Source organism: Macrotis lagotis, chromosome 4 (assembly GCF_037893015.1).
Source record: "Macrotis lagotis isolate mMagLag1 chromosome 4, bilby.v1.9.chrom.fasta, whole genome shotgun sequence".
Lineage (NCBI taxonomy): Eukaryota > Metazoa > Chordata > Mammalia > Peramelemorphia > Peramelidae > Macrotis > Macrotis lagotis.
Genome location: NC_133661.1, coordinates 273,847,703 through 273,874,702, shown reverse-complemented (window position 1 = coordinate 273,874,702; position 27,000 = coordinate 273,847,703). Strand labels below are relative to the sequence as shown.

Here is a 27,000-nt window from a genome sequence, read left to right as displayed (position 1 = left end):
AATGAAATAGAAAAAGGAGAGATTTAAGGCAAAGGGATCAATAAGGATATCCCAGGAAAGAAATGATATAGGCAAAAACCAGGGTAGTACTCCTGTAGGTGGGAAGAAGGGGAAAGAAACTATGGCGTGATGGGAAGAGGAAAGACACTGGTGTGACTGTTTTGAACCTGGGTGAATAGAATGATGATACCCTCTACAAAAATAGGAATGTTTGGAGAAGGGATGGGTGACATCTGTGTCATTATGACCCATAGGATATTGATGAAATGCATTGGAGATGAAAAGGTAAGGTGGGATATATATGGATTTGAGAGTCAATCAAATAATAAAAATAACTGAACCCATTGAACAGATGAGACCAACAAAGTAAAGAGGAAATGAGGGTGAAGGTCAGAGCTGCTTGTATAGAAATGAAAGAAATACTTCCAGAACCTTAGAAGTCACATGACCAAACCTGGAATTGAACAAGAACCCCTTTACAACACATCAACAAGAAGCCTTCTGGTTTGAAAACTTTCAATGACAGAACTAGTTTCTTCTTCTATCAAACTGAAAGCTGCCTCTTTGGATCTTCCACATGTTGTTCCTAGTCTAAGGAGAAAAAGGTAGCTGGTGGATAATGGATAGGGCTCTGAGCATGGAGTCAGGAAGACTTGAGAATTCAAATCTAACCTCAGGCACTTATTAGCTATGTGACTTTGGTCAACTCACTTAACCTCTGCCTCAGTTTCTTTTAAAATGGGGATAATTATAGCACCTAAATAGTAAAGTTGTTTGTGAGGATCAAATGAAATAAAAATTGTAAAGAACTTAGGGGTAGCTAGGTGACTCAGTGGATAGAGCATTGGCCCTGGAGTCAGGAGTACCTGAGTTCAAATCCAGCCTCAGACACTTAATAATTACCTAGCTGTGTGGCCTTGGGCAAGCCACTTTATCCCATTTGCCTTGCAAAAAATCTAAAAAAGAACTTAGTGCAGGACTTAATAAGTGCTTGTATTCTTTCTTCCAGGTAACAGTCTTTTACATGCCTGACAATATTTTCCCTAAGCCTTCTTCAGGCTAAATAGTTCCATTCACTCATCCTCATATAGCATGATCTTGAGACCCCGTACCACTCGAGCAGCCATCATTTGAACACTGGTCACCTTAACAGTGTACATTCTGAAATGTAACATAATAGAACTAAATCCACTCAAGATATGATCCAACCAAAGCAGAGGACAGTGCAAAGGAGCTTTGGACTCTTGTGTTTCTCTTAATGAAGCCTAAATGAACTTGCAGTTCACTAAAACCTCTAGGTCTTTTCCAGATGGACCCCATCTCCCCTCATCTTATACTTATAAACCTGACTTTTTTGAACCCAAGTATAAAATTACATTTACCCCTATTAAATGCCATCTTATTAGATTCAGCCACATGCTCAAAATCTCTTTAGATCTTGTTCTTTCACCCCACATATAACTCATTCCTTTTCACTTTGTGTTGTCCACAAATTTGATTTAAAAAAAAAAACCAAACTACTCATGGCCTCTGACTGGAAGGGTTGACAGGTGGAACAACTTCCCAAACCTTCATTTAAGCTATCAGCTCTGCACTCCTTGGACTGGACTCAACCAAGCCTCTGGGTCAGGTGGGTCTCCCCTCTCACCCACTTCTGCTTTTCAGTTTCATTTTGTGTGATGTCTTCATCATTAAATTGTAAGTTACTTGAGGACCAGGTCTATCTTTTCTTAAAAATATATTTGCAGGGGTGGCTAGGTGACGCTGTGGACGGCCCTGGAGTCAGGAGTACCTGAGTTCAAATACGGCCTCAGACACTTAATAATTACCTAGCTGTGTGGCCTTGGGCAAGCCACTTAACCCCATTGCCTTACAAAAAAAACCTCTAAAAAAATATATTTGTATCCCAAATATTATGTTTCAGCAGTGTTTGTAACATAGTAGGTACTTAATAAATGCTTACTGTCTGACCAACTGATAAAAAGGTTAAACAGTAGAGGACCAACCATAGATTTCTGGGTTGCTTCACTGGAGACCTCTCTTTCCTATTCAACATTAAAACACTGAAACCTATTGCTTCAGCCTGGCCATTTGGTCAGTTCAGAATTTCATCAATTTATATTATTACCTAGGCAACATCCTTCCATCTCAGCCACAAGAATAGGATAAGAGATTTTTTCAAAAGTGTTGCCAAGATCCTGACAGGTTAGAATAATGAACTGAATTTACTAAGATGAAATTTATCATAGAGATAAATGTAATATCCTATACCATTTCAAATATCAATTCTGCACATAGAAGATAGCAAAGAAAAACTTCCCATTAAAAAAGGCCTGGGGGGGGGTGGAGCCAAGATGGAAGCATGAAGGCAGCATTTCCTGGGAACTCCAAAAGCCAATAAATGATGACTCTAGCCAAAATTTAGAGGTGTAGAACCCACAGAAAGACTGAATGATACATTTTCCCAGTCCAAGATAACTTAGAAGTTCCATGGGAAAGGTGTGTTTCACCAAGATCGGGGGTTGGGAAAAAACCAATGGCTGCAGTGCAGCGCAGCTCAGCCCAGAAATCACCAGCAACAGCTTGAAGGGGAGGGGAGGAAACTCTGCTCCACTAGAATGAGTGTGGAGTGAGGAGCACCTGGCGCAGAATCTGCAGCGAGAATCTGGAGAAAGTAGTCTGCACCCCCAGAGACAATAAGGGAAATCTGCAGAAATTTCTCTGCTTTCCCTCGGGGTAGGACTCTGCTGCTAGTCAACATCAGATCCAGGTTGCAGTTTGGGCTTCCCTAAGCTGGATCCCTCCATATAGCTCCAGGGCAGAGGGAAGTGGGGGGGGCATCTATATATCAAAGCACAGGTAAGGTAGCATAAGATCTTGGAAGAATAAAGGTCCCAGTGGGGTGTTCCCCCCCCCAAAAAAAACCCAAAGCCTTGGAAGTGCTGTCTTTGGGCTGAGGAAATGAATAAACAACAGGAAAAGAAGAATCTGACCATCTTTAGTCCCATGGAAGATCAAAACACATACTCAGATGATTACAAAGGTCAAAGATTCCGTATCCAAAACATCCAAGAGAAATAGGAAATGGGCTCAGACTATGGATGAGCTCAAAAAAGACTTTGAAAAACAATTAAGGGAGATGGAGGAAAAATTGGGAGGAGAAACAAGAGCAATGCAGGAAAAATCATGAAAAGCAAATCAAAAGCTTGGTGAAAGATATACAAAAAAATACTGAAGAAAATAATATGTTAAAAACCAGTTTAGGCCTAATGGACAAAGCAAAACAAAAGGTAAATGAGAAGAAGAATGCATTAAAAAGAAGAATTGGCCAGCTGGGAAAGGAGATAAAACCCAGAAATTAGAAGAAAATGTGAAATATCTCATTTGAAAAATAACTGACCTTGAAAAGAGATCCAGAAGAAATAATTTAAAAAATTATTGGGCTATCTAAAGCCACGACCAAGCAAAGAGCCTAGATTTCATTTTTCAAGAAATAATATAGAGCCATTGAAATCTGAACACATATTGAAGTACATTTTTTTTCTTTTTTTTTGCAAGACAAATGGGATTAAGTGGCTTGCCCAAGGCCACACAGCTAGGTAATTGGTAAGCCTATGATTTGAACTCAGGGACTCCTGACTCCAGGGCCCAGTGCTCTATCCACTGTGCCACCTAGCCACCCTGAAGTACATTTTTTTCTCTCTCTATTCTTGAGGTTTCTCATCTTCTTGGGGTGGGGAGGGGCTTCTGTTTCTTCTTATAGCACATTCAAATTTGATCAATGTATAGCATGGAAACAATGCAAAGATTATCAGACAGCCTTCTATGTAGGGGGGAGGGAAGGGAGCATGGGGGAAAACTTGAAAAATCCAAAACCTTACAAAAAATAATAGGTGGATATTACTATTGTATATAGTTGAAAAACAAATAAAATGTTAATTTAAAAAATCTTACTTCTAAAACAAACAAGCAAAAAAAAAGGCCTGCAAAGTCAATGAGGTAATAGGATCATGAAGTAGCTGAAAAAGGAAAGTTATATCTCAGACTGTACTAAGAGAAGAAGGCCACAGTCCTGTTGCATTTTGCCACTGCTGGAGAAAAGCTTGAGTACTGTGCTTGGTTCTGAGCATCCCATTTTGGAAGGACACTGAGAAGATGGAGAGTGTCCAGATGGTGGTGCTCAGGCTGTAGAGGGCAGAGAACCACAAGGAGACCATGACATACAAGGATTAGTTGTTTAGCTTGAGGAGAAGATCGAGAGGACAAAGTAGCTATCCTTTAATTATCTGAAGGGTTGTCTTATGGCAGAAAACCAGATTAAATGAGATATCTGAAAAAACTGCCTGGTACACTCTAAGTGCTATATAAAAGCATAACCCCTCCCCCCCTCTGCCTAGAATTGTCCTTCTTGTCCCCAAAGGACAAAAACAGAAACAAATGATAGAAGGCAAAAGTGGTAAAAAGGAGGTGAAATTTTCCTTAATCCCAGTCTGTCCCAAAGAGGAATGGCTTCCTATTCACCAGGGTTCTTAGAAAAAGTACAAGTGAAGCTTAGAGAGATGTGGGACTCTTAGCACAGTAAGGAAGTAGATGAAATTCAATTTTATGCAGATAGTAACAATCCAAGGTGCTTTTATGATACCCTAGAGGCTATTTATGGGCCAAAGACCTATGGTTCTCAACTAAGTGCTGATGGATCCACATTAATCAATGATAGGGACATGATCCTAGAGATGGGCTGAACACTTCCACAGAGTTTTTTTTTCCCAGTTTTTGCAAGGCAATGGGGTTAAGTGACTTGCCCAAGGCCACACAGCTAGATAATTAAGTGTCTGAGGTTGGATTTGAACTCAGGTACTCCTGACTCCAGGGTTGGTGCTCTATCCCCTGTGCCACCTAGCCACCCCTTAAAGAAGAGGTTTTTAATACCATTAGGCTCATTTCAAGTGGAAAAGCACCTGGTGCCGATTCTATTCCAGCTAAGACCTACAAGGTGGGGGGCTTCATTGCTCATCCAAAAACTTACTGAAATTTTCCAGGTTATATGGCATGAAGAGGTTATCCCTTTAAGAATTCAAGAATGTCTCCACTGTCCTTATCTATAAAGGTACAGGGAATAGATTGTTCTGTGACAATCATAGGGATGTTTCTCTTTTAGTCATTGCTGATAAGATTCTTTCCAGAGTCCTTCTCAATAGGCTGATCCTTCATTTGGAAGATGGTCACCTTCTAGAGAGCCAGTGTGGCTTCAAAAAGGGTCGAGGAACAGTCAATATGGTGTTTGCTGCCTGACAACTCCAGGGAAAATGCCAGGAACAGAACAGAGTTTTGTACAGAACATTTGTAGATATGACCAAGGTCTTAGATACCATCAGTCATGAGAGTTTATGGAAAATTATGTCAAAATTTGGTTGCTCAGAGAATTTCATCAGTATTGTACATCAGTTTCATGACAGCATGCATGCCCAGGTTTAGGACAGTGGACAATGCTCGTGAGATTTCCCAGTCACCAATGGAGAGAAACAAGGATATGTCTGTGCTCCAATACTTTTTAGCATGATGTTTTCAGCCATGTTATCCAACATCTTTACTGAGGATGAACATGTCCTCAAGGTCAGTTACTGCACTGATGGCAAATTCTTCAACTTGAAAAAGCTACAAGTCAAGACCAAAGTGGAGGGAGTGTTGGTGTGTGATCTTCTGATTGTAGATGACTGTGTATTCAATGCAGCCTCTGAAGCTGAGATGCAACAAGAATATGGATTGATTCTCTGCTGCTTGTGCTAATTTTGATCTAACAATTAGTACCAAGAAAACAGAGATGTTCCATCAACCAGCATCAATCCATATGTGGAACCATAGATTACAGCAAATGGAGTTTTGAGTACCGTTCACTTGAGTACAAGTTCACTTACCTTGGCAATGTCCTTTCCAAGGAGGTATACATTGACAGTGAGGTTTACACTTGCATTGCCAATGTAATGGCTCAGTGTTTGGGAGACTCCAAAAGAAAGTGTGGGAGAGAAGAGGTATTAGACTGACTAACTGAAGGTCTACAGAGCCGTTGTGTTGACCTCATTGCTATATGCCTGTGAAATCTGGACTATCTACCAACACCATGTCAGGAAACTGAATCGTTTCCATTTAAATTGTCTTAGGAAGATTCTGAAGATCACCTGGCAGAAGATATCAGACACTGAGGTCCTTTCTCAAGCCAAACTGCTGAGCATTCCAACATCTCTATAGAGAGTGCAACTATGATGATTTGGACTTGTTAGAATGCCAGATACATGCCTGCCAAACAAACTATTTTATGGAAAACTCATATGGGGCAAGCACAAGGGGGGTCAGAAGAAGTGATACTGAGACACCCTGAAGGTCTCATTGAAGAATTTTAGAACTGATTGTACAGCATGGGAAACTTTGGCACAGGACTGCCTAGCATGGTGTACTCTCATCAGTGAGGGGGCTGCACTCTATGAAGAAGACAGAACTGAAGCAGCTCAAAGGAAATGTGATATAAGTAAGTTTAGAGTAGCCACCCCAAGTGTTCATGTGCACTATTTGTGCCCAACCTATGGTAGCACATTCTGAGCTCATTGGTCTGCTCAACCACAGTTGAACACACTATAATTTGTCTCAAAAAAATTGATGTCATTTTGGTCTTCTTTGATAATAAAGGACAAGAACCAACCAACCAATTAAGCAAAGAATGACTACTTGTTGGGGATAGTATGGAATGAATAAAGCTTGTGCAGGTAGATATAGACCAGATAAGACAGTGATGAGGTCTTTCCCAAAGTTTTGAGTCTTAGGTCTCTCTATTAAATGCTCATCTACCACTCCTCTCTAATCCCCAACTTCATTTCTTCCCACTTATTTGAGCCCTTGTTCCTCCTTTTTCCATTTATAATCTTTTAAGAGATAGGGAAAGGTGTGGCCAACCTGGCAGTTGCAGCACTTGCATCAGTGTCTGAAGAATTTGTTCTCGCTGTTGGCAGAGGTTGATTTGGTTTGACATACAGTCCTCTGTCAGGCTTGGGAGGCACATCTGAAGGAGTTCTCTAACACTGTACCGAGGGTGACTGCCTGTTTTTTCTTCTGCATTGTCTATGGAAAGCAAATGAAAGTGAGATTGAAGAGAGAACCTAATGACACTCTTAATGTTAGTCTAGAAGAGAAAGGAGGAAAAGCAACTTACCAGATTTAGTCTGTCCTGCTGGCACAAAAGGGTAGCTGAGAAGTTTGCCAATTTGCTGAAGAATAACTGGAAAGCCTCTAATGCCATCACTATTCAGGAGAACATAGTCGAGCTTTCGACCTAGAAACAGTTTAAGGTGAGGGAACATGGTGAAGTTAGGTGTGTCTAGAAATTAAAATTTCAGTGCTTTTTGATTTTTTCTCCCCCAGGTGAGACAAGACTAAAAATTATTTCCACTTTCTTTGCTGTGAGACTCAAACTGCTGGTGGCTGTAAAAGCCCTCCTTGTGTGGCTCACACTGACAGCAGTTCTGCCTTTCCAGCAAGAACAGGCAGCAGCAGACCTGGAAATCTGAATTCCTTTGAATTGTGGCTACTAGTTACTGGGGGTTCTGCCTTCAGCAGTACACCTTTGGGGTTTTGTTGGACTTGAATATAAATTCTAATGCTGTCACGTCTCATTTTTTACTGTACTTTTCTGGCACACTCCTAGGGACATCGCAAATACTCAACAAATGATTAATACAAGGCTATTGTTGCTAAAAACTGCTGCAAGTTAGACAGAACTCACACAATTTTACTTCTCCCTTTGCAATGTAGAAAACCAATGGCCTAGCAGGTTAGCTGGTGTGGAGAAGAATCTATTTACTATGACAGTAATAGTGCTGAAATGAATAAATCTCAACAACATGAAATGAAGATCAAATAGTATTTTATTCAGTTATATTTATTTTTTCAAGGCAATAGGGTTAAGTGACTTGCCCAAGGCCACACAGCTTGGTAATTAAGTGTTTGAGGCCAAATTTGAACCCGGATCCTCCTGACTCCAGGGCCGGTGTTCTATTCACTGCACCACCTAGTTGCCCCACAAATAGTATTTTAAACAAAAGGTCAGAAATGATTTGGTTTTTCAACTCATTTCCATTCCCCTCATTCTACTCTTATGAGGATGGAATGACATTTTTCAATAATCAAGATTTTACTAACATCTGCAACATAGTGTTGAAATGGGTTTGGTTGGGTTAGGGTTTAGCTAAATTCCATCATTAATTTACATTCCTTCTCAATTTCCTTACCTTCCAACCTTCAAGTTCATAACTTTTTCATTTACAGAAATCCAAAAAATTGAAGGCAATGTCTGACTACTTTCTTTTTTCTTGGTTAAAAAAAAGATCACTTTTTTCATGAAATCTTCCCTAAATTAGAGATGATTCTGTAAAGGTGATTAAGAACTCTGTTTATAATGACGTAAATAAATTTGTTTATACATTAGGTTTTTCTTTTTTTTTTTTTTACTGATTGTTATTTTATATTTTCAATTACGTGCAAAGATGGTTTTGTTTACTTCATTCAGCATCAGTTTACACAAGTCTTTACAGGCTTTTCTGAAATCTAGGCCCTCCTACATAACAATAGTACTCCATCCCATTCACATTCCATAATTTGTTCAGATATTCCCCAATTTGATGGCTATCCCTTCATTTTCTAATTCTTTGCCACTACAAAAAGAGCCATTAAAATATTATAAGCATATATTACCTATAAATATATATTATAAATATAAGTAGGGTATAGTTGGTCATAGTTCTAAACTGCTCTCCAGAATGGTTGCATCAGTTCACAACTCCACCAACAGGCATTGGTATCTCACTTTCCCAATATTCCCTCCAACATCGATCATTTTCCTTTTTTGTCATATTGGCCAATGTGATAGGTGTGAGGAAGTATCTCAGGGTTGTTTTAATTTGCATTTCTCTAATTAATAATGATTTAGAGCATTTTATATATGACCATAGATAACTTTAACTTCATCTGAAAACTACCTGTTCTGATACATTTGACTCAATTCTCTAAATATTTTAGAAATGAGGCCTTTATCAAAAATAATAGCAGTGGGGGCGGCTAGGTGGCGTAGTGGATAAAGCACCGGCCTTGGAGTCAGGAGTACCTGGGTTCAAATCTGGTTTCAGACACTTAATAATTACCTAGCTGTGTGGCCTTGGGCAAGCCACTTAACCCCGTTTGCCTTGCAGAAAAAATAAAAATAAAATAATAGCAGTGAAAATTGTTTTCCAGCTTCGTGCATTCCTTCTAATCTTAGCTGCATTGGTTTTATTTGTGCAAAAACTTTTAAATTTAATGTAATCAAAATTATACATTTTGTATTTTACAGTATTCTCTGGCTCATATTTGGTCATAAATTCCTCCCTTCTCCATAGATCTGACAGACAGCCTATTCATTGTTCTCCTGATTGGCTTACGGTTTACCTTTTATTTCTAAATCCTGTATCCATTTCGACCTTGTCTTGGTATAGGGTGTGAGATGTGAGTCTATGCCTAGTTTCTGCCATATTATTTCCCAGTTTTCCCAGAAGTTTTTGTCAAATAGTGAGTTTTTATCCCAGAAGTGGGAATATTTGGGTTTACCAACAGTAGATTAATATAATCATTTATTACTGTTTCTTTTGTACCAATCTATTCCAATCATCTACCACTCTATTTCTTAGCCAGTAGAAGACAGTTTTGTTTTTTTTTTTTTGGTTTATGCAAGTTAATGTAGTTAAGTGACTTGCCCGAGGTCACACAGCTAGGTAATTATTAAGTGTCTGAGGCCACATTTGAACTTGGGACCTCCTGACTCCAGGGCCAATATTCTATCCATTGCACCACTTACAAGACAGTTTTGATGACAGTCACTTTATAATATAGTTTTAGAAATGATATGGCTAGGCCACCTCGCTTTGCATTTTTTCCCCATTAATTCCCTTGATATTCCTGACTCTTTGTTCCTCCAGATAAATTTTGTTACTATTTTTTCTAATTCTATAAAATATATTAGTAGTTTGATGATATTAGATTTTTCAACAAGATCCTTCTTAATTCTAAAATTGGCTTAGATTACAGAAATAAAGAAGTTGTAAGAAGAGGACTGAGAAGCAATTCTTTCTCTTCTCCCTTTCAGAGAATTCCATTTTTCTCCCTGAAGAACAAGGGAGAGGGAATTTATCTCACTAGAAGCTAATGAGACAGAGCACAAAGCATCCTTACCTCGGCTCTCAAGGCTGCTGAGCAGTCGTCGTTCAGCTGTTTCCAGAAGCTGTTTGCAAGTTTTCCACAGTTGGCATTGGGTGCAGGCCAGGTCAAATGCAGCCATAGCAGGGGGGCTGAGATCTTCTAGAATGTCTCTCAAGGGACCAGTGGGCTCCAAATGTATGTTGCTTATCCAGAAGTCTTCCTGGAGGATGGGGATAGGGTCTCTAGAGATGCTAAGTAGTTTGTCAGTCACATCAGAGATAGAGTAAAATACCATACCTGGAAAAGAAGCAGTATAGTAAAACATATCATAGAATGAGCAACATTAGCCAATTAAGAGGCATTCACTAAGCACCTACTATGGATATAGCACCACACTAGGGATACAAAGACAAAAAAAAAAAAAGAACAGTCTTTGCTTTAAGGAGCTTACAATCTACTGGGGAGAAACAACATGTACAAATATGAGAACATACAGATATCAAGTCTAAGATAGTTTTCTTTTTTGAGGGGAAAGGCACAAAGAGTTGGGGAGGGGGAGAGGAGAAAAGGCCTCAAGTACGAGTTTGTACTTGAGAAGAACCTGGAAGAGCCGGGAATTCTAAACTGCAAAGGTGAGAAGGGAGAGTACTGCACATGAAAACCTATTCCCATCATAACAATCCTAGTCATGCAAAAAGGTAGGGAGATAACTGTTGAAATGCAGAAGAGGCAATAGCAGGGAAGGCAGTGGGGCTAGAATACAAGAGCATGTGAAGGAGAGAATTATGGAAAAAGCCTGGCAAGGTAGGTCAAGAGTCAGTTTATGAAGTTCAGGGGAAGAGGGGGCCATTTTCTCAGACACGGTCAAATCTGTGGCTAATGTTCTGATGGCTGGGTGTGGAGGGGCAGACTTGAGGTAGGCTGACTGACTAGGAGGTGACTGCAACAGTTCAGTTCAGATGTATCAAACACTGTAGTCAGCAATACTCAGATACAACAGGACGTAGATATTAATAGGTGGCTTTCTAAGTCAATATGTAGCCCTAGTGACCCCATTCCTATTTGAGCTCATGGGTCTAGCTGAGAGTCAACGAGGGCCTGAACTAGAGAGGTGGCCCTATGAGAAGGAAAGATGTTATGATTCTCCTTATAACTGTTGTTGTTATTGTTACTAACGAAGTTATTATCAAGATGACAAGGAAATCTTTGCAAGTGAGTAGATACACACATCAGTGTCAAGAGAAAGTAAGGTAGCATGGTTATAGTTAAGGGAGAGAAAAAAAAATCCTTAAAGAGGTCAAAAAGAGCCATGTTTCCAGATGGGATTTTAAAAAGAAATTAATCAATCAAATAATAAACACATTAGGAATTTTCTATGTGTCAGGAATTGTGCTAATCTCTGGTGATACAAAAAAAAAATCACAAAATTCTAAAACAGACCCAGCTCTCAAAGAGGGAAGACAGTATATAAATAAATTGGCACACACATAACACTTAAGAGTAGGAGGAAGGTAACTTTAAAGGTCATGGCCATGTCTGTAGACAACAGCATAAGAAGAAATTGAAGATTAGTCAGAGTGGAGAAGATATTGACTCTGCTGTAGAAGGTGGGAATGGTGTGTTTATAGGAGTTGGCTGATGAAAAGAGAAAGGCAACCTTTTCCTGTCAATTAAAATAAGGATGCTCTTGTAATCTGTGACTTAACATCATGGTACTTCTACTATACTAAACATTGGTAGTTGTGACTATCAAAAAAAGAAGGGTGGGGGGAAAAAAGAGATAGGGGAACAAGGGACCATCTTGCAAGAAACAATTTAAAGAGGGACCTTTTTGCACTGAAGCCCAAGTTGGAGTAGATAGCTGACTCCCAATGGGTAGCATAAACCACTTGACAAGATCTCTTCTCTAACAGTTAAATAACATAGTGTTCTTTATAAAGCTTGCATAACCACACAGGGAGAGAAGCAAAATGCGCAGTCACATACAGAAGCATTAGGACTTATGGCAACAAAACTTATGGCTTCCTGGAGAATTAGGATAAAAGGGTTTCTCTTTTAAGTCTGGGCACAGCAGATAAGCTTAAGGGAGTGTGTAAAATAGCAGGTATCTGAAATATATTGTAGGGGAGATGGAATAGTTCTTAATTCCTTAGTTTCCTCTTCCCCACAAAAAAGATATTCTTGTGCAGAGGTTCTTAACCTGGGGACCATGAATTCATTTAATATTTTGATAACTATATTCAATATAATTTGTTTATTTTGTAAAGCTATGTATCTTATTTATGCATTGAAAACTTTCTTCTCTTCACAACATGATTAATGTGGTAATGTTTGCATGGCTGCACATATAACTTATATTGCTTGCCATTTTAGGGAAGAAGAATGGTAGGGAGAAAAAATTGTAACTCAAAATTTTATAAAACAAGTGTTGAAAACTTTCTTAACATGTAATTGAAAAAAATCCCCCAACATTCTTGTGGGAAGAGATACACAAGCTAACTGCCAAATAGTTCATGTTCTTGAAATTTTTTTCCCTCATTACCAGTAGAATGCAAAATATCCCCTATTTTGAAAAAAAAGAATATTTTCACCTGCTGCAGCAGCATTGCCAATGGCCTGCAGAGTTGACAGGCCACTGCCGGTTCGTCGAACAGGGTTACTGCCCCCCTCTGAGACTGTGTTTTCAATCTTGTTTTCAACTTGGGTCAACTCTTGGATCACTTCTTGGTAGCGCTCCATAAAGATGAGCTCACCACAGCTGGGAGAAGACTTCAAGTCAAACATGAATACCACCTGTCACAAGGGAACATGGGGATGGATTATTTCTATGGTTGCCTGCAGGAAATTCATAAATTTCTATGAAACTTCAATCTTGCAATTATCATGACAAGCATCTGACATAACAGGTCCATGAAGTCTGAGAAGCCTGGATGTATGAACAGATCAGAGAATGTTGAGGTAGCTCAGGGTCATGAAGGACTCAGAAGAAACAGGCTTGAGCCCTGGCTCTGATCTTAACCATCTGTGTGACACTAATTTTTTGATTGTGGGGCAAATCACTTAAGTCTGAATGAACTTCAGTTTCTTTATCCATAAAACAGTGATAAAAATATTTGTACTAACTCATAAGGATGGCTTTTCATTAAGAAAAATTCTTTTGAAACTAGAAAATGTTACACAAATGGGAGCATGGATGGAGAAGGAAGAATAGCTGAAACATATTCAAGGGGTATATGGTGGGGAGGCCATATGAATTAGGATTACTGCTATTATTACTATAGATAATATATAAAAGATGTTTCACCCTTCATTTTTGAAGACTAGGCCATCAGGGAGGTGATACCATGATAAGTACACGAACTGGATTTGAGTCAGGGGGTGCTATGCTAAGTCACCAGCCTTACTCTCTCCTCCAGAACTATCTGGATCCAGTGGCCAGATATGAATCAGGATACTGAGATGGTCTTGGATGTGAGGCGATCAGGTTTAAGTGACTTGTCCAAAGTCATATAGCTAATAAGTATCAAATATCTTAGGTTGGATTCAACCCCCTGTCCTCCTGACTCTAAGGCCAATGAAAACAAGAAGATGAGGAGCATAAGGATGGCCTTTGTCATCTGGGATGTTTCCTTGTGATATTACTATTAGATGGATAGTTGGCAATGGTTTATAGCCCCTGAAAAACTAAACTGTTCTCAACTGAAGGAAGTAAAATGCTCACCCACATGCTAAAGATAAGACTATATGCAAGTATAGAAGCTACAAATCAGTCTATTTAAAAAGTGATATATAAATATGATTCTCAAAAATAAATAGGCAAAAGTAAAAATAGTAATTCTGACTATATTATTTTAGTTGGCAAGGCACATGGACAAAGGACAAACTGAAACTTTTGTGATCCTCACAATGATTCCTGAGGTAGGCACCTCTGTAGAGAGGAGGTGCTAAAATGACTTTTCAAGGTTAGTTAAAAGCAAACTAAGATCTTCTCATTCCTAGTTTAGTACTCCATCACACACCTACAAAGCTATTCTGATCACTTGAAAATTGCAGTAATTTGCTTCAAAAACAAATAAAATTAAATTAATATTTTGGTAGATCAGTTTTTGTGAGCTAAATCCATTTTTGGGAGTCTGATCACATCTTGGAATGGTTTAAGAAGGCTGCAAAGTTGCAGACCTGGAATTTAAACTATGGCATGATACCTTTCAAGGGCACAATCACTTGTTGAGTACTGGCCTGAAACACTCATTTAGACTTTCTTGACTGCCCAGAGATGAAGCCTAGAACAAAGCTGTTGCCCCTTGGGGAGGGGGGGAGGGAGGAAAGGGGCAGTGAGTTTCTCCCTTTCACCTGATGTGCTTCCACAAAGTTCCCTCGGAGAATACAAGAAGCAAGAAGTGACTCGGGTTGAGACAGCATCATAGGAATAAGTGGGTTTTGCGGTTGAGGTTGTAGCTGAACCATGAGCTCACTACGCCCAGACACAGCACTCAGACTTCCCTCTATAAGGAATACAAGATAAGGAGAAAATCAGGCAAGCACATGGTTTGCATTGCAAAATCTTCAAATTACTTTCATCAGAATAACCCATGGAGGGGCGGCTAGGTGGCACAGTGGATAAAGCACAGGCCCTGGAGTCAGGAGTACCTGGGTTCAAATCTTGTCTCAGACACTTAATAATTACCTAGCTGTGTGGCCTTGGGCAAGCCACTTAACCCCATTTGCCTTGCAAAAACCTAAAAAAAAAAAAAAGAATAACCCATGGAGAAGACTGTAGATAAGACCTGATGTCTCCTCAGGAGGAGGGATTCTCCACATCTAGATTAACTGAGCAAGCTGCAGGTACTGAAAAATATCTGTTTATCTTGACTGAAGAGAAGCATTACCTCATAGTTCTTGAGACAATATTCGCATAGAGTCAGGTTGTGGGACCCCAGTTTTTCCATCACAGTGAAGGAGTATTCTCAACCATAGGGCAAAGATGGGAACTAGGATCTGCCTGATTAGTACCTGAGGTGCTTGTGCTTAGTTCACTACTTGTACTTTCTAGTGATGGGTTGGAGACTCTGTCCCGGCCATCTAAAGAAGAAAATAAAATCCATCATCAATGTCTTGTAGTGCAGAAAATTCCTTTTAGTAACAGGAATTTAGATAATCTGAGAGTGAAACACATATACACAGCAGGCACCCTCCCTCCCAACCATCAATCCATCCATTCATCTATCCATCCATGCATAAAGCAACTGTGGCTTTAGTGAGCAGCAAAACTCGTAGAGGGAGAAAAGACCACAGAGGCAGCAGATTCAACTAATCCCCTCTGCAACAGAAGCCTTACTCCCTCTTGCAGGCAGTAGCTGATATTTATGAGACAAAATTCCAAGACTCCATCCAGCACAGTCGGCTTGCTCAGGGCTATTCAAGACAAGGGGGCCCACACTGCCTTCCAGCTCCATTTTGCTCCACTGGTGAAGAGTGCATAATTATTTCTATTTGCTGTCTTTTTATCTGGCATGGATGGAAACTAGTGGGGAACCCATGGAGTCAATCAGCTTCTTGGTCTCATGGTCTCTCTGACTAATTTCTGAGTCACACATTTCTCAGGAATTATTTTATGTCATTCACCCCAAACAGAATGCTCCTTCCTTTCTCATCCATTTATCTAATACATCCTTCAAGGTCCAATTCCAGTCCCAGTCCTAACTTTGGCCAAGAAGCTTTATCTAATGCTAACTGTAACCTTTTTTTAATCTCTAAGGATAGTTGGGAAGAAAATGTTACTTATGTAAACACAAGTTATTATTTTAACCCCTTTTGCACTCATAGTAATAGAGTAGCTAACTTTTATAAACAGTCTAATATCTGCAAACTGCTTTATATATCTCTTTTGATCTTTACAATAACTCTGGGAGACAGATGCTACTGTTATCACTATTTTATAGATAAGGAAACTAAGGTAGAGGTTAAATGACTTGCCTAGGGTCATGCAACTATTAAATGTCTGAGGCTGGATTTAAACTCAGGACTTCCTGACTCAAGGTCTGGTACTCTATCCATTGTACCACCTAACTTAGACTTCCTTGTTTTCAAATTGTTTCAGGTAGGTTATTCCTGTCTCTTTATCTAGACCATAAGCTTCTTGAGGGTAGAGACTATGGCACTGATCCCTCTCCCTCTCCTGTATCTCTCAAAGTTTCCAGCCTGATGCTAGGTACAAATAGATGATTGATTTCAGACACAAGCAGCAGCACACAAGTTGCCCAGTGTACAGGAAAGAGCTTCTAAGTTCACCTGACTTATTTTTTCTTGCCCGGTGAGCCCGGCGGAGACTGGAGTGGCGTGTGGCATGGGTGTGGCATTTCTGCAAGGCTGCGAGCTGCTCCTCTGAAATGGTAACCACCACAGATCATATAGAGAAGGATTTAGGCTTTGTTTTGCCCTCTCCCTAGGGAAAGCCTGATAAGAAGTGGAGTAATTTCCAAATTCTAAACAGTTTATCATGGCATCTGTCCCTCTGAAAATTATTGGGGCCAAAGGGATATGGGCTTCTGAAACCTTGTCTTAGTTTTCTCCAGCATAATCCCTTCTCTTACCTGTGTTTTGATTGCTGATTACCACCTTATATCTCCACTGTGCCTCAGAGAGAATTTTAGAAAACTGGTGCAGTCGGTTCTGTGACCCATCCCTGCTTCCTGAGCAGTTCCGGCTTTCTAACAGTTTTAGGTCCTCAGAGGCCTCATGGTTGTTGATTTCCTCTAGTTGTTCTTGGAGAAGCTTGAGAAAAACCTCCATTACTAATTCATCAGCTAAAAACCCACTGTTACCACTAGTTAAGTGTTTCAGGTCCAGAAAGCCTTGTTCTTGGTTTTTGCCTCTTGCTTCTGCAATCAGACAGCTTGGGGAGCTATGGGGAAGACCTCTGAGAAGCTCAAGGGTAGTCTCTGACTTCTTCTCAGGCTGGGGTATATGCTGGAAGTGTTCAGAAGGAGACCATACTAAATCTGGAGGACTTTTCCCATCAAGGTCATCATCTTCAGCATAGTCCTCAGGTAGGACAGGGTCTGGGTGAAGGTCACTAGAGGTGATGAGGAGCAAAGAGAAAATATTTTCCAGAAGTTCTAGTCGCAGGGAATTGGGAATACTGCATAGATAATGTTGACACTTGGCCAGGTATGTTGAGAAGAGATTTGAAGCACCTGTAGAGATGAGATTCAGAGAAGTAGCCAGAAAAAGAAAAAATAAGTTCACACATATACTCAAAGGCTCCTAAACTAAAAGCAAAAAATAAAATCATCTGATAGCCTCACAAACATTTTCATACCTTCTAATCCAGGAGACCATGGCAATGGTCTGAAGCCTACAAAGATATACGTGATACATTCCACAACACCACTATAGTGTGGCTTGGAAAGGTTACAAGACCTTAGCAGAAATCAGAGATACTGGACACTAGTATTTCTAGGGTGGACTGTTGAAGCCAGAAAGTAGTCAATAAGCTAACCAAGCCCCTTCACAGAGGGATTGGGGAAAACAAGTCCTCTAGTCTATTATATCTAGCCAGTTTCTTCATACAGCATCTGCCCTGCTATCCCACATATACTTTTCTTTCCCTTCCTTCCTCTTGGTACAATAATTAAATCAATACTTCCACTGCTTTTCTGGAAAGGCTGTCAATGAAGTCACTCTATGGTTCAACTCACTGTCTCAGTAACTTTCCAGACAAAAACTACCTTCCATGGCAACTACTCCTGAGTATGTGCTATCTCTCCTGATTAGATACGATGAGGGCCAGGACTGTCTCTTTTCAGTGCTGAAGACAATATCAAGTATATTCTGGTACATATTAAGTACCTAGCAGATACTTCAAAGTGTTTTTCCTTTCATTCACAGGACACAAGACACTCTCATTTTGATGATCAGTGCATGCTTTCAGCTAAGGCATTGAAACTTCAATAAGGTACTATTGTACTATCTTCCTATCCCATCTCTCTTATAAATGCTCTATTTCTAATTTAGTGGAATGAAGGTAGCATTTGTCTTCTTTAATTAATCCTTATCTATATCAATTCCCCCCCCCCAAAGAATAAACCCACAATTTATCTTAAGTTCCCAGAAAACCAAGAGAACTATTCATTAGGCAACAGATTTTTGCTCAAAAAATAACCTTGCTCACACATTGCCTGAGAGGGGGGTGGGGAGGGTGTGATAGAATGTTAGTAATAATGACCTCTAAGAGGGTGGATTTTATAGAAAAGGTATATTAAAGACTGATAAAAGTTTTTTTTAAAAAAAAAGGAAGGCAGGAGGTCTGACCCCTTTAGATATTGGGTGAATTCATGCTTTGGTTTTTTCCTTCAGAAAACTGAAGATAACATTTGATAATACTGAAATTAATTCTCATTGAGTTATAAACCTTTGAATTGAAAACTGTAATGGAATTTATTATCAATACAAAGAATATATGTTGGATTTTTACTACTAAGTCCAAGCAGAAGCTGGAGCCCATTACTAACCTGGGGAAGAAGAGTCCTTGGCTGGCTCTTGATTAGTGGCCAGGTTCTCAGAAGGTCCTTCTTTGCAAATCTGGCACTGAGAGCGCTGGTGAGAATTCACACAGAGGGCATAGATGGCATACTTCATGGCGCAGAACCCCTGGAAGAGTGTCAGGTTCTGATGTTGATTCAAATGGTTGGGAATTGAGACATCAGCTAAATATCAATTATAAGGAAAGAGAAAAGAGAGAGAGGTAAAACTTCTGAAGGTCAATTCTTTCTTATTCTCAGTGATTGTGAGCACAAAATGAAGAGATACAGATGTAAATCATAGTAATGTGTCTTCTCTCCATACCACTTGTTATTTCTACTAGTTTCTCTTGTTTCTTTCCTTATGCTATTTGAGTTCAACATTTCCTTCTCTCAGTTACTCCCTAACCATAGAATCAGAAAACCAGAGTGTTGGAAGGGATTTCAGAAGTCACATTGTCTATGTTTGATCTACCACCTAAATCTGTGTTCTTATTCAAGGTACTTCCTGACATTTCTTAAAAATCCTTTCATATATTCTAAGAAATCCACCTTCACTTGTAACAAAACTGAAGATGAATAGAACAGAATCGATATTGTCCTATACCTGATACAGGCATCATCCAGTTGTTTTTTATTAAAGTACATGCCTTGTCCTAATATATCAGTAATGCTCAGAAAGAAATCACTACACTGAAAAGGTTCTATATTTTTATACAAGAGAACTGGATAATTCCAATTTCTTGAGTATTTCAAGTGGTGGGGCTAAAGCAGACATATCTTATTTCATGATCATTAGATTAGCTTCCCAAGGCCATTGTAATTCAGAATGAAGCTTCTAATTTTGTTCAAAAGGGGAAAATATGTATAGAGAATTCAAATTATAAATTGCTCCACTGCCTCAGAAAGGCCAGAAGATTTGTATTTTTGACTATGCCCCAGGGATTCCCCACATCTCAGAGTTTCCTTGAAAGATAAGGAAATCCCATCTTCCTCATGTGTCTGACTCAGTGTTGTTCTTTCAAGTTCGAAGACACTCTATGGGACCACTGCAAGGCTGCCCATTTTTGAGGGGTCATGGCAATAAGCTTGGCCAGACCTTCAGTTGGCAGGGGATGGATATGAATACTTCAACTTACACTGATCCTGCTGTGGGTCTGTGATAAGCATTTTTTGCAGTAGTTCAAGAACATCTTCCTCCCTAAGAGCAGCAAGGTTTGTGAGGTGATGAAGGGAGTAGAGCACCGAATGGCTGTCTCCAACATACAAGTGATGCAGAATCTTTTTGTCTGGTATGGGAATGCTGCAAAAAAGAAGGTTGAAGAGGTGGAGGATGGTTTCATAGCACTATCAGGGAAAAGTCTGATTTCTTTTCCTCCTTGATCTTTCTACTTCACTCTTCAGACCATAGATCTCACCTCTCTTAGCACTGAAAAAGAATTAGATTTGGTATGAAACTACCATCACTGTGTTTCCAGGAGATCCAGGAGGTCCTGAAGGACAAGCCTTTCTGCTAACAGAAATTCCCTTGGAATGCAGTACTTCTGGCAAGTGCTAGGGCAGTGACCAGACAAAGACCTCCATTCCCCTTCACCACCTACCACTCTACTTCTGGAAATCTTGATAAGGTGGGAAGGAGATGAAACTAGAACCATAGAGGAGTCAACAATGCTATTCGGATCAATCCCCTATAGCAACTATATCTGTATGTTGAAAAAGAAGAGTTAATGGGCAAAAAAACAGATTTACTGAATATCCCAATTACAGGATGGAAAAGTGAACAAGAGAAGGAAGGCATCACCTATCCTCACCTGCTTCTCTGTAGACACCACTCTAGGACCTCGACATGTGCTGACAAACCATCACAGGCATCACTGAGGAGTTTGTCACACTCTTGAATCTGATTTCAAATGAGAAAGGAGAGATGTTGACCCAGACTCCTAGGGCCAAAGATGAGTATTATCCATATTAAGCTAACCCTTAAGCTTATAGTTCTAGATAGCTTTCATTGCTAGAGAAACCCAAGACTTCACAATCAGAGATTTACCTCTGTCCTATGGAGGGTCTGTAGCAGTAACTTGGCCGATTCCAGGCTCTGACAATGAGTCCATCCAAGAAGCACGAATAGCTGACCAAGAGGCCTGAATTCTCTATCCAGCAAGCAACTCAGACTCAAAAAGTCTTCTTCCTTCAATAGTGTAAGTGCTGTCATCTGGAATTCAAGAGAATTATGAGAGACTGACAAACCCATTAAAAAAAATCTAAATGAACCTTGTTTAAACCATAAAAGTGACAGCTTTTTAGTGACAATATAGGGCTTCTTGGCAATTATAAAAATGGAGAATAGATTGAGTGGGGCCAATTTTCAGATTTTATTAAAGGGAATTGTAGCCTACAGGGAAATGTTTTACTTCTTTATGCACAGAATATCTTGAATTTTATGAATTCATCTAAACAGGATAAATATGGTATCAGGCCTACTTAACTTTGCTGTGACCCTCATCTTTCTAGAGAAATCTCTAGACTTTGCCAACATTTTGCTTTAAGAGACAACATGAAATGTAATCACAAGTTACACTGTTAGACCTTTATGTAACTTGTCATCCATGTCAGGAATGCACTCCCTCTACACTCATGTACCTCAGAGCATCCTTGGTTTCCTTAAAAGCAATTATTAATGCAATCTTCCTCTTAAAAACACTTTGTATTAAGATCAATTATTAAGATCTGAGATTGTAGAGGTAATCTAGTCCAATTTTATCATCTAAAAATGAGGAAACTAAGTTCCAGAGAGATTAAACAATCTGAGGTCACAGAGACGATTAAATGACAGAGATATTCTAACTCCAAATCCAGTAGTCATACACAACTTCTCAATTTTGTATTTATTTATTTGAATACAGAGGACCATAGTTTCAAAGTAGGAAGAGATCAAAAGAAGTCATATGGTCCAAGCCCTTCACCTATAAATGAGGTTAAGTACCTTGCTCAAGACTGTGTTAAGTAGCTAAGGGATTCAAATCCAGGCTTTGAAAATCTAATGATCTAATCTGGAATTATGCCCAAAGGGCAGCAAAACTATGTGTATCTTTTGATCCAGCAATACTTAACTAGGTCTATATTTCAAAGGGATCACAAAAAAGGGAAAAAGACCCACACATATAAGGATATAGTTAAAGCATATATTTTGTGGTAAAAAAAATTGAAAATTGAGAGGATGTCCTTCAATTGGGGAATGATTGGACAAGTAGTGGTCTATGAATATGCTGGAATATAATAAGAAACAATGAGCAGGGGGACAGCTCGGGTGGTGCAATGGATAGAGGACAGGCCCTGGAATCAGGAGGACCTGAGTACAAATCTGACTTCAGACACTTGATAATTTCCTAGCTGTGTGACCTTGGGCAAATCATTTAACCTCATTTCTTTTTAATAAAAAAAAAACCCCAATGAGCAGGAAGACTTAAGAAAAACCTGGAAAAACTTACATGAACTGATGCTGAGAGAAGTGAGCAGAAACAGAATATTATACACAGTAACAGCAACATTGTATTATTAATTATGATGGACATAGCTATTCTCAGCAATATGTTAATTAAAGACAATCTAAAAGATTTGAAATGAAAAATGCCACCCACATCCATGGAATCTCAATGCAATTTCCACCTTTTTAAAATTGTTCTTTGCTTTTTTTTTTCCTTCTCATGACATTTCCCTTTTCTGATTTTTCTTTCAGAGTGACTAATATGAAAATATGAATATATGAAAATGTGTATAACATGATTGTACATGTATAACCTACATCAGATTCTTTGCTATTTCTAAGGTAGAAGGAGGGAAAGGTGGGAGACAAAACGTTTCAAAACTGAATGTTGAAAATTATTTTTACATATAATTGGAAAAAGGCAACAAGAAAAAAGAAAAATTGGTGTTTTAATGAATGGCAACTTCTTGTCTTTATAGACTTAATCCCTAGTCCAGTCCCTTGAACATTTGTTGGATGGTATTATTTATCATAGTCGATCTATATTTATAATGCCTAGCCCCTGTCATAAATGTATGTATGAGGTAGGACTAGAAGAGAGACTCAGGAAAAGGGAAGGGAGAAGATGACATGACAGAGTAAGAAAAGAGGAGGAACAAACTTAATGGAGTGGATAAACTGGTGAAGTAGGAAATTGTTGCAAGGGAGTAGGGGAAGAGTATATGGCTGTGGAATGGTTGACAGTAAAGAAAGGAAGGTTATTAAAAAGGAATAAATAGGGGTGGCTAGGTGGTGCAGTGGATAGAGCACCAGCCCTGGAGTCAGGAGTACTTGAGTTCAAATCTGGCCTCAGACACTTAACAATTACCTAGCTGTGTGGCCTTGGGCAAGCCATTTAACCCCATTGCCTTGCAAAAAAAAAAACAAAACAACAACAACAAACTAAAACAAAGTAATAAATAGTCCTAAAACCTTAAGGAAGTTCTTAGAGGTATGGCATAAACACCCCACAGTAGTAAAAGAACACCATTACACTAAAAAAAAAATCACAAAAGGTACGGGGAACAGGAGAGAATTCTGCATTCAATTGCAATGATTGTTCAAATATTTGCATTTCTGTCAATAGTCAAGTGACTGATATACTCTAAGTACAGTTTGGTCTTCTCCCTTGAGGAACAGATGAAGGGACCTGAAGAATGCTTCTCTATATTCCAGGCCATTAGGGTCATTTAAAAATGAAAGCAGAACTTCTAAAAAAATGAAAGCAGAACTTCATTGGGGGAAAAAAAGCAGATATTTAAGGAAAAAGAGGGGAGATTAGAACTCAGCCAAGAAGATGGAAGATGAAAGAGTACTAGCCATATTCACAGGAAAAGAAAGAAAATGGCAGATGTTTACTTACAGCTAAATGACTGGAAAGAGAAGGAAGCTTTGAAGAGGCAACTGTTTTTATCCTCCTAGAAATTGCAGCAAAACCACCCAAGCTATCAGGGGAGAAATCTTCCAATAAGGATCAGAGGAAGAAATGAAGACTGGCAGTGATTGGTCATTCCCAACTCATGGGCACTGAAGCAGTTACTGATATGCTAACAATAATAGAGAAGTCTATTGTCTTCCCATGGTCTGTATATATCTATCTATCTAAATTTATTAAAATGGAAGTCTGCAATGCAATTCAAGTGATTCACATAAGTACATATAATATTGCCACAGGGAGCTTAAAACTTATTGCCAAAGATTATGAGGTTTTGAGAAAGAGACTGAATAACTATCAATTACTGATGTCAAATGGTATAAAAGCAATTTGTGAAGAAAAGAGTTGGCTAAAATAGTGGTGTCTGAGAATAGGATTTGGATTTCTGTATTATGACTAGTGAGCAGAGATACCTAGCTGGGGATGAACTAAATTTAACAAAGGCAGATAAGAATGAATGGTTAATTTGGGCATATGCAAACTTAATCAAAAAAGACTGTAAACTAAAAAAGGATTGAAAAACCTAGTTTTAGGTGATTTTCTGAACTAGTTACCATGGATAGTTATAATGAAAAAAGAATACCAGATGAGGCACTCAGAAATCATAGGAAGTAACAACCAAGAAAGGAACTAAAAAGTATAAAGTTAACCCAGTGGTCTCAACTTCCTATAAATACTCAAAGTTTAAGCAAGCAGCTAGGGAAAGGAGTTGTCCTAACAGAAGGTAGCAAATTTGACCTGAAGTATCCCTGACATTGAAAGATTAAAATCCATGATTGGAATATGGCTTTAGGTTGGTATATCTTATTTAAAAAAAAACTAGGACAAGGGGTGGCTAGGTGGAGCAGTGGATAGAGCACCAGCCCTGGAGTCAGGAGTACCTGGGTTCAAATCCGGTCTCAGACACTTAATAATTACCTAGCTGTGTGGCCTTGGGCAAGCCACTTAACCCCATTTGCCATGCAAAAACCTAAAAAAAAAAAAACCCAAACTAGGACAGGTAAAGAGGAGGAAGAATGAATTATAGAAGCTTATTGTAAGTTATTTCTCATGTAAGGCAATCTAGAAACATGAGTGGCTAAAAATAATGGACAATATTTGGACAAAGATCAATGGAAGAAAAAAAGAGAGGCAATTTTGTATGCCTAAATCACCTGAACAGAAAGTAGATACGTTCAGGAAATGAATCACATGTTTTGCATGAAGTGATCTAGACACCTTCTGGAACTTTTTTCCTACCAAAAGTACAACAGCTAAAAACATCCTAATTTGTTGGAAAAAACAAGAAGAAATTCCATATAGAATTTAATTCTCACTAACTAGGAGAAACTGGTTTCTGTGGTGGAAATAATGGGATCCTTGGAGGAAGTAACCACTCCTTCCTAGAGGTTCTGATTGAGAAGAAACTTCAGTATAGTTTGACAGTTATCCTAAGTTTCAGGAAGGTTTCATGGAAAGAAAGAGTAGGACTCCATTCTACAGGGAAAATAAGCCCAAGAAGAATGAAAAATTCAAAGATCAAGGGAAATAATGGAGTTGTCTGAAGAGTAAGCTGGGAATACACATGGAAGTAAACAACCAATTTATATTTTTTAAAAGACTTGAATAGAAGTTGGAAACAAAGGTAGGTAAAAGAAGATGAATAATAGTGGCATAGTCCTATAAAAATAGTACCAGAAATATTAATGTCCTGAATGAAAGGAGCTATGGAGAGAATGAGGATAACTGGCCAAGGAGAGAACATAGAGGTATTCAACTTTTACTTCTGCTCCCTCTGACCAAAAGAGTGACCTATGGATTGGAAATGACAAAACAATAGCTTCAGAGAGCTGATATCCAAAGTCAGTAAGAATGATAATAGAGCACTCAGTTGTCTTTAATACATTTAAGTCATGTGGCCCAGAGAAACTGCATCCTTGGATATTACAAGAATGGCTAAATATGAGAGGCAAGCAACTCACTGTCAGTAATAGCTAAAAAGCTGAGGAAATTAGGAAAGGTAATTCAGACAAAAAAGGGAAGAGAATAATGTCTAAAAAGTACAGGCTAATAAGTCTGAATTATTTGGAAAATTCTAGAATGGATCATTTTAAAAAATGGTCAGTGAACATTCAGAAAAATAAGTGGAGATTACAAAGAGAAAGTGTGACTTCATCAAGCAATAAATCACGCTACACTAACTTTATTTTTTCCCAAAAGGATTACTAAACTTGTAGGTGAGAGGAATGCCTAAACATAGTTTGACGATTTTTTTAAACAAAACATTTGATGAAGTAGTTCAAAATACTCTTGGGGAGAAGGTGGAAATATGTGGATATAACCGGCTAAATGGACAATTTCAGAGTAGTCTTTCCATGCATAATTCAATTTCTCTATGGCAGGACATCTACAAGACCAGGGTACCATGAAAATTTGTGTTGTTTAATATTTTCATCATGGCATACTCATCAAACTTAATGACACAAAGCTAGGAGATACTGTAGCTAATATACTAGATGACAGAATTAGCATACATAAATATGACATCCTTTTTAGGACTAAGTAGCAGGGTCATAACTAAGTTCTGGTAGACATACTAGGATAGTATGCCACAACTGTTCCTCAGCTACTAACTGAAGCAGCTTTTATGTGATAGCAGTCCTAAAGCAAGAGCACTGGACTGAATCTAATTACATGAAATTTGGTAGGAGTGGGGGGCTCATACTTGTGGTCAAAAAGTCAACATGGTTAGAGAACAGTTTTTCTGAAAAAGGTCTCGGGACTTCAGGGGACTGCAAACTTAATCTAGATTAAGTACAGGGTGGGCTGGTACTTAATAAAGCTAGGGCTACATTAAGAGAAGCATTTGCTTTCAGGAATAAGGAAGTGAGAGTCCCTCTGTATTTTGTCCTTGTCAGACATGATCTGGACTGCTGAGATCAGTTCTGGAATGTTAAAAGACTGGAGAGTAAGCAAACAACCAAAGCTTTTAAGTGCATGTCATTTAAATTGTTAAAGGAAATGGGCTTGTTTAGCCCGGAGAAGAAAAGACTGGGGATACATGATGACTTCAGGTATGTGAAGGGGATGCATGAGAATTTTCTGTTCAGCTCTAGAGGGCATAAACAGGTGGTGAATAGGAAGCTGCAAGGATACAGATTCAGGCTCAATGTCTTGGCAGACTTTCTACTAGTTATTTAAAAATGGAACAGATGAACTGGGAAGTGGTGACAGTTTTATGGTTACTGGAGCCTTGAGGCAGAATCAGGATACCAGAAATGCTACCAATAATGCTAAATTTCATTATTCTCTATGAATTATAGAGT

General features: G+C 38.9%; 1 protein-coding gene and 1 long non-coding RNA gene across 5 annotated transcripts in view; one reads left to right on the top strand and one right to left on the bottom strand.

Moving 5' to 3' along the window:
• ZFYVE26 (zinc finger FYVE-type containing 26) overlaps window positions 1–27,000 on the bottom strand; it is an 80,036-nt gene that overhangs the window by 36,528 nt on the left and 16,508 nt on the right. For 3 of the 4 annotated variants that reach the window (XM_074236056.1, XM_074236054.1, XM_074236053.1), the window contains exons 7-18: window positions 20,785–20,949; window positions 20,549–20,637; window positions 19,877–20,040; window positions 18,729–18,923; window positions 16,809–17,411; window positions 16,507–16,599; window positions 15,229–15,297; window positions 14,569–14,720; window positions 12,807–13,008; window positions 10,249–10,512; window positions 7,202–7,321; window positions 6,946–7,110 (exon numbers count right to left, since the gene is read on the bottom strand). In XM_074236056.1, coding sequence (XP_074092157.1) covers window positions 6,946–7,110; window positions 7,202–7,321; window positions 10,249–10,512; window positions 12,807–13,008; window positions 14,569–14,720; window positions 15,229–15,297; window positions 16,507–16,599; window positions 16,809–17,411; window positions 18,729–18,923; window positions 19,877–20,040; window positions 20,549–20,637; window positions 20,785–20,949 — 2,281 coding nt within the window. The remainder of the gene's footprint in view (window positions 1–6,945; window positions 7,111–7,201; window positions 7,322–10,248; window positions 10,513–12,806; window positions 13,009–14,568; window positions 14,721–15,228; window positions 15,298–16,506; window positions 16,600–16,808; window positions 17,412–18,728; window positions 18,924–19,876; window positions 20,041–20,548; window positions 20,638–20,784; window positions 20,950–27,000) is intronic. The other variant, XM_074236055.1, reaches the window with a different exon arrangement.
• On the top strand, window positions 10,856–26,953 carry LOC141522550 (uncharacterized). Its single transcript, XR_012478233.1, has 3 exons — window positions 10,856–11,019; window positions 18,106–18,172; window positions 26,593–26,953. It is a non-coding gene; the product is annotated as an uncharacterized LOC141522550 (long non-coding RNA).